Source organism: Montipora capricornis, chromosome 12 (genome assembly GCF_036669925.1).
Source record: "Montipora capricornis isolate CH-2021 chromosome 12, ASM3666992v2, whole genome shotgun sequence".
Lineage (NCBI taxonomy): Eukaryota > Metazoa > Cnidaria > Anthozoa > Scleractinia > Acroporidae > Montipora > Montipora capricornis.
Window position 1 is genome coordinate 1400463 of NC_090894.1, and position 7500 is coordinate 1407962.

Here is a 7500-nt window from a genome sequence, read left to right on the forward strand (position 1 = left end):
CTACAGCCTGCTGAATTTCGCCGTTCAAATTCGCCTTTCAAACAAAGATAGCGTCTCATTGAAATGGGTTTCTTGGGCATCTCTCTTCTTTTTTTTTTTTGGCGCTTGTTCATGTTAGTTGCAAGGTTACTAGCCCTTGTCCTTTTTGCAAACGAGTTTAAAGGTCTAGTATTCTTAGTTGTTGGATTCCACGTCGTAATTTCATTTTTCCTAACAAGTTCTCAAATCGATAAATTCTTTACCCACGGATCTGCTAGAGACAAATTATTTAGATGCGCTTTCATATGCGTCAACATATTTTGCTTCTTTCCTTTGGAGGGCAAAGACACCAGAAATTGGGGAATTCCCCATTACATAGCGATCTTTGTTGAAAATTTAGTCTTAACTCAGACGTGGTATTCTTATTCCAAATTTGATACGGAATTCAAAATCACTATGTTGGCGACATCGTGGGGAGCGTTTTTCCTCGGTCTAGTTTGCGTGGTGTTATATTATGGCTTTTTTCATCCATATGTAACTAAAAATCCCGAAAAAGGCGCAACCGAGGAAGTCGAAGGTGGTGCTATTTCGTGTGAAAGCAGCGTTTGAAATAGTGACTTAGAAACGTCTAGTATCGTGCACAATGATTGGCCACTAAACAGCCATCAACAAACTGTCCTCCCTTTCACACCAGGGATTACATATTCTTCTATCTTCCTTCCCCATGAATAAATGCTAACAATATCTTGATTTTACCGTCTTCATCCGTTTGCCAAGCTGAGGCAAGTACGCAAAAAGATCGATGCATGTGACCTAGGACTTGTCTTAAGAAGTATTCTTGCGTATGTTAAATCAACGTAAAAATCTTGCACTAAGGAAAAACGACCTTGAAACTGACATGTGACAGGTTGTTCTTCTCGTTCATTTACCGTAAATAACTAGATATTAAAATTATCCCATTTACTAAGTGGGGTGTGCGGATGGGCTTTTTCGCCAAGACAAGTGGCATCTCTTTCAGAGTGGCGTTTGTTCTTGCATGCGACAGCTTAACGCTTCTTGAACAACAAATGACGAATGTGACATATGCGCCGTATGTGACTGAGAACATACGTGAAGTGGCTCCAAACAACACATACGTATGTGACGTAATAAATGGCTGACCATAGGTCTCTTATGATTGTTTAGTGTGGAAACACTCAGTAAAGCCCCCCTGCGAGGTGCTTCTAAAAATAGAGAGATACGGGAAAGGGTTGACTCAGAGGATTAATATGGAAGATGGAGGGCCGGGTAATGGGCTCCTGACGAGACAGATAAATTTTAAGCATGCGCAGCCAGAGCAAATCATACTAATGAAACTGGACGCTTCCGTGAAGCGTAAACTGGGTAGCCTGTGGTACGTGTTGCAGAAAAACAAGACACTGAATTGTGTCAGAAAACCATCAGGGGTGAAACGTGCAACGCGCGTTCACAGCTTCCGAGCATTCAGTGCGAACTGCTTGGATGAATGATTCAGTGCTTAGTACCATGTTTAGAAAACACTCGCTCTCTTTGTTCCAAATATGGTACTTAATAAATTGAATATTCAGAAGCTTGTTTCCTAGCACACGAGGGGCCGTTACACGTTTCAACCCTTATGGGTTTCTGATTGTGTGGTATTGAACTGCAGTATTCCAGTTAATTTTTTCAAGTCGGGAGTGATTAACACCATTTGAGGGGTCACCCAGATGTCGTGCCGGCAGAGGCCCTTTTACTTACACGTTCACACTTTTAATTATTTTAATATCCTGTCCCATTTTGAGGTCTTTTAGTTGTTTAAGCTTTGGTAATAAATTCAGTTTACAGATAACAAAACACGCTCTTGAGTAAAATTCACTCGTTTCTTCTTTAAATAAATAGTCGGCAAAAAGCCTAATTAGCAATTGCTCTGACTTATGTTTTCCTGCGTGTCATGCATGTCTTGAAGTTGCCAGGTCAAAACATTTTTTGGCTCTACGTTTGCACCAAAAAGTACCGTAAAAGCCGGGAGTTAAAAGTAAAAGACAAGGCAAAAGACAGATGAAGAAAAAAAATAACATAGTTTTTTTATATAACTCTGAATTGAATTCTCATCGAAAGATTAGTGACAATCGATCGTAAAAACACGAAAATTTCTGCAGTCTCTGACTTTTATGAATGAAGTAAAAGGTCATGGTGTTTTGTCAAAAGGAAGAAATCGATCACGTGCTAGGCAACCATAACGGTGCACGTGATCACCTTGTGTCAACTGAATGAACTGCGGGAAAGAATTTTAATCGTTCGTCGTTTTCAAAGTAAAACAACGTACTTTTTAGCCAAGAAACTTCCGTTATGTAACCAGAAACCCATAAGGGTTGAAACGTGTAACGGCCCCTTGTGTGCTGGGAAACAAGCTTCTGAATATTCAATTTGCTAAGTACCATATTTGGAACAACAAGAGCGAGGGGTTTCCAAATATGGTACTTAGCACTGAAACATTCAACCAATCAGTTCGCACTGAATATTCGGAAGCTGTGAACGCGCGTTACACGTTTCAACTCTTATGGGTTTCTGGTGTAACTTAATATTTACATTTCATCTGTCGGGTTCCTGAAAAACATATCTAATTTGACTTCAGGGTCAACTATTTACACAATCGCGAGGTTAAGCGGCCATGTAATTGAAAATCTAAATATCTATAAGATACGAAAACTGACTTGCGAATTATCGCAAATCACAACGCTGACAAGTACAAAAGCAAAAGAAATGGTTAATAATATGAAGTCTTTTACTATCTGAATGTTTTTGGGTTGAGAGTGAAGAGATACATTGCTGAAAAATCTTCGTGGTAAAGGAGCTCTGTCAAGAAAATGATGTAATTTCAGGACACTCAAAATTCGCAAAAAGCGTGAGGCGTTTCATGTAAACAATCTTCGCACGAGTAAGTCGTAGCAATAAATTGGATTAGCCAGGAAGTTCAAGAAATATTTTCGGCTTCCCAAATAAACTTCATTTTACACCATAATGACAAAAGAGATTTTTCTGAGGTTAAAAACTTGGCTACCTATTAATCATTTGTCAGAGAGAAAAAAATCCTGTCTCGTCGCGTATCATATTTCAACGCACTTATGCAAATTTGTTAAGCTCGAATAAAATTTCACCACATGATAAAATCATAAGGGCCACCTCTTCCAGCGAAAATTTTATTGAAACAAACAACATATTTGCTCTTAGAGGCAAAACCTCTTCCTATTTCATGGCGTGCGTGAAGACATGAAACTCAATCGTGCCAAATTACCATGCACGCAGCAAAATAAATTTCAGGTTCAAACCCTTTCCTGAAGAACCTTTTCCTTGAATAATGAAGCACAAAATAGTCCACAAGCTTTAATTCAAATAATTCTTGGCAGAAGAATGCCAGACAACAGAAATCACAGATCCACTTAAGGTGTTCGATTCGTTCTCTGTCTTTGTTGAGCCCATAGGTTACCAGATAATTTTCAATTTGATTTCAGCATTGTACATAACACTATACTCGTGATAAAATGTTTGAAATAAAGCTCACTTTCATTTTGGCTCGACGGGCGAACGATTGTTGTCGAAGTCCATTACTCGTCGCTTTTAAGATTCCAGATTTTTTTTCCACCGCCTGTCTTGTTTATGCAATTGAGCTTTTATTCTTGAGCTCCATGAGGGTATATTTTGTTGAAATATGCACTAAAACGCCATTCGCGTTACAATGACTTTCGGCGCCATTGCAGGTTAATTAAATGTCTTCGTGTCCACCAGAGAAATCTATGCATTACCCCGACCCCCCTCAAACCTAACAAAATACGCACAGAAGACTCTACACACAAAGACACTACTTAGCAGGGGAGGGACAGGAAAGACTTTTCATGACACGGCAAAAAAAATAAATTAAAAAACCAACAAATATTGGGATTGCTATACTGGCAACCCAGTAAAAGTCGAAAGTCCAAAAACGGAGTCGAAAAAATAAACTAGACGCTCCATGGGCGTACACCAGGTTGCCTGTGGTAAGTGTTACTCAAAAACAGGAGGGACTGAATTAGATGGTATTGAAATGCAGCGTTCCAATCAATGTTTTCAAGTCGGGGGTCATTAAGACCATTTAAGGGGTCACCTAGAAGTCGTGCCAGCAGAGGCCCTTTGGCTCACACCTTCATACGACGAAACAGATCTTTTTTCTGAGCTTAAAAACCTGGCCACCAGCCTATTAATCGTTTTTCAGAAAGAAAAAAAATTCCTGTCATCTTTAGAAAAAATAGGCACGCATTGCGTACGTGTGGTAATCCAGTAACACAGCGCTTTATTCCATATTGTCAACTGAGCTGAATTTTGTCTTCCAGGGGATTCAAGTTGTTTTTACGTAATATGTAGCTCTAATAGTACACGATATTGTTTTGGTGTCATATATCATTGTAGTGCCATGGTAGAAATCTTAGGTAAATAGCCCCTGAGAAGACATGTGGTTACTAGCAAAGTACTAAACCCAGAAAGATTGAAGAAAATAGAAGGGAATCGAGAAACATTGGCTTCTAGGCTGACATGTTGATCATTTTCAAGTTCCCTCACAACTTCTTTTCACAACAAGTTTAAGCGTGCACTCCCGATCTGAGTGTCTGACAGCTTTGTAATAGAAAAGTTTACTGAAGTTTTTTTATCCCTGTCTGGCGGAGTTAGTATCTGGATGGATGACCTAAAAAATATACCTGTAACAGAAGCATAGGACCGAAAATTCTTTTTTAATGCTCAAAAATGCAAACTAAGCAAGGTACAGATTCAAGCATTGGTTTCAAAACCTCATCTAGATTGTTTTTCACTTTATCATGAAGTTATTTATTGCTTCTGACTTTCCAGGAGTAACGTGTTTTATCTGTTATCTCAGCTTGAAAATTCTACGTGCACCTCAGGAAATGGCCGCGTCTGTCAACAAACCAAAGGCAAAACGAAAACCGTTATCATGACTGTAAGCAATGGATTGAACATAAAGCTAAATGTCACTGAAGTTTCTTTAAACCAGACTTGAATATCTGAAGCGCCGGATTTGATGATGTCCAGTTTAAAATTGGCGATTGCTGTCTGCTCTAGGTAAACGAGGTAAAGAATCACTCCCAGCGAAAATGTCACGCTGTGCATTTGTAGTTTTGTGCAGAAATAGCCCTAAAATGGCTTTTGCTACCAATCCTTCAATGGAAACGAAATCTTTGAAATTTAAGAACAGAAATTCATCACAAAGTTGCTTTCAATAGGAGAAAATTTGATAATTAATGGCTTGTACTTTTATAAATATGATGGCCCGCTCCACACTGATTTTTTTTTCTTTTCCTTAAATGAGTTTGATATTTTGTTCCATACATCTGCCATGTACGATCAGCAAGCAAAGGGAAATCTCGTTTTCTAACTCTAAATTCAGCTACACATTCTTCATCCTCCACTTCGTCGAGTTCAAATCTTGGATACAAATCGCACGGTAAATGAGGCTTGTATGAATCATAAAGCAACATAAATTCCACGTCACTTATAAGTCCTTGATCATAACACAGAAGGATGACATCTCTTGCTTCTCTAAAGGAGGTCATTTAGAACTTACTTGAATTCTCGCTAGCAGTTTCACAGAGAAAGCAAGTAAGAGGGAAAGGCCATAGTCACTGTTTTCGTCGCTCAACCAACAATCAATCATTAATTCTTTATTTGATAAAGCAGGTTAAAATTACAAAAATTACAAAGTAATAATTGTATCGGTAGCTATCAGCGGATGTGGACCTGCTATGTAAAACTATTTAGAATATAAGAAATAAAATATAGACTAAAACAATTACAATTACAATTACTCCATATGCCCAATTACAAAAAAGCTGCCATAAGGATAGGATAACACATCTAAGGGAGACACTAAAGAGTGTATCCCATCTCTCTACATACCCCATAACAGTACTTCTGTAAGCAGGTATAGATTAAAATAGATAATAAATAATAATAAATAAACTTCATAGTGGACTTGATGAATACGTAAAATAAATAAATTAGATAAAGTCATCATTCTTGTTTGAAATTACAATAGCTTCCTTATTGAATGAAAAATTAAGAATGTCTTTTGAGTGCTTTCTAAGTATTGCTTTAAACCCTTCTTTGCTGACATTACATAGTTTAACTTTTTTATTTATAAAGTTCCAGATATTTGGGCCTCTATATTGGAGAGAACTTCTCCCAAGTTCAGACTTTACCCTAATAATATTAAATTGATTACAAAATCTTGTTGATCTGGATGATATTGAAAACATATCCAAAATTTGGCTGGGGGCAGCTCCTACACAAATTTGCTGCATCTTAAGTAATATACGTCTTTTATATAAATAATTGATAGGAAGCCAATTACACTGAAGCAAACATGAGCTACTTTCTTGTGAAGAAGGGAGACGATTAATTATACGACATGCACGAGCATGAATGTGATCTAAACTATTAAGTAATGATTGGGAACAGTTTCCCCACACTGATATTCCATAAGTAATGCTAGGTATAATTGTTTTAAAATATATTTCTTCTAGAGTCAACTTAGGTAAATATGACATTCTCCTCAGAGCATCAATTTTTTTGGAAAAAGAAGCTTTAACAACGTCTAATTGGGAATGCCAGGAGAGTTTATTATCAATTGTAACACCCAGACAGCTTGTAGAGTTGACAAGCTTCACAAAGCCAGGGCCAAAGTGCAAAGGTTGCAAAGGAAAAATAAACCGCTGCTTTGCCAGTATAATAGCTTCAGTTTTGGTAGGGTGAATAGTGAACTTTTTTAGAGAGCTCCACTTAGATATCTGTGACATCATAACATTCAAAGATGAGATAACTTGGTCAGTACTTGAACCAATTGTATAAAGTGTAGTATCTATATCGTCAAAACCGAATCTTTTACTTGGTTAGGAAGGTCATTGGTATAGATGGTGTATAATCTTGGGCCGAGCAGGGATCCTTGAGGGACACCGAATTTAATAGGAAGAAGAGCCGACCTTTTGTTGTTTATTTCTGTGTATTGATATCTATCAAATAAATAATTCATTAGCCACTGATGTAATGGGCCAGAGATACCAACTGCATTGAGCTTTAAAGATAGGATCTCATGTGAGACAGTGTCAAAAGCTTTTTGGAAGTCTATAAAAATTGCTCCAACAATTTGACCCTTGTCCATAGCTAGCTTCCATTTTTCTGTCATATTAAGAAGTAAGTCTTCTGTAGAGAGTCCTTTTCTAAAGCCCCATTGGTGTTCACTTAGGAGATTGCAAGCTTGCAAGTGACTATCAATAATAGAACAGATTTGATTCTCAAGGAGCTTACCAGGAATGCTGAGTAAAGAAATTGGTCTGTAATTCGAAACATCAGAAAAGGAGCCTTTCTTGTAGACTGGAGTAATTTTAGCTTGTTTCCATATATCAGGAAATTTGTTCAAACTTGAGCTTTTGTGAAAAACAGTGAATAGGCCATCACCAGCAGAAGATTTGATCAAGGATA

General features: G+C 37.7%; 2 protein-coding genes across 3 annotated transcripts in view; one reads left to right on the forward strand and one right to left on the reverse strand.

The window, feature by feature from the left end:
• LOC138026983 (XK-related protein 9-like) overlaps window positions 1-1377 on the forward strand; it is a 28883-nt gene extending 27506 nt beyond the window's left edge. For both annotated transcript variants that reach the window (XR_011127379.1, XM_068874466.1), the window contains exon 4: window positions 1-1377. This exon is cut by the window's left edge and continues 107 nt beyond it. Coding sequence is in view for 1 of the 2 variants with exons in the window: in XM_068874466.1 (XP_068730567.1) it covers window positions 1-118 (118 nt within the window). In the remaining variant the exon portion in view is untranslated.
• Window positions 1-7500, reverse strand: part of LOC138025285 (uncharacterized) — a 411211-nt gene that overhangs the window by 387453 nt on the left and 16258 nt on the right. The gene's annotated exons all lie outside the window — the stretch shown is intronic.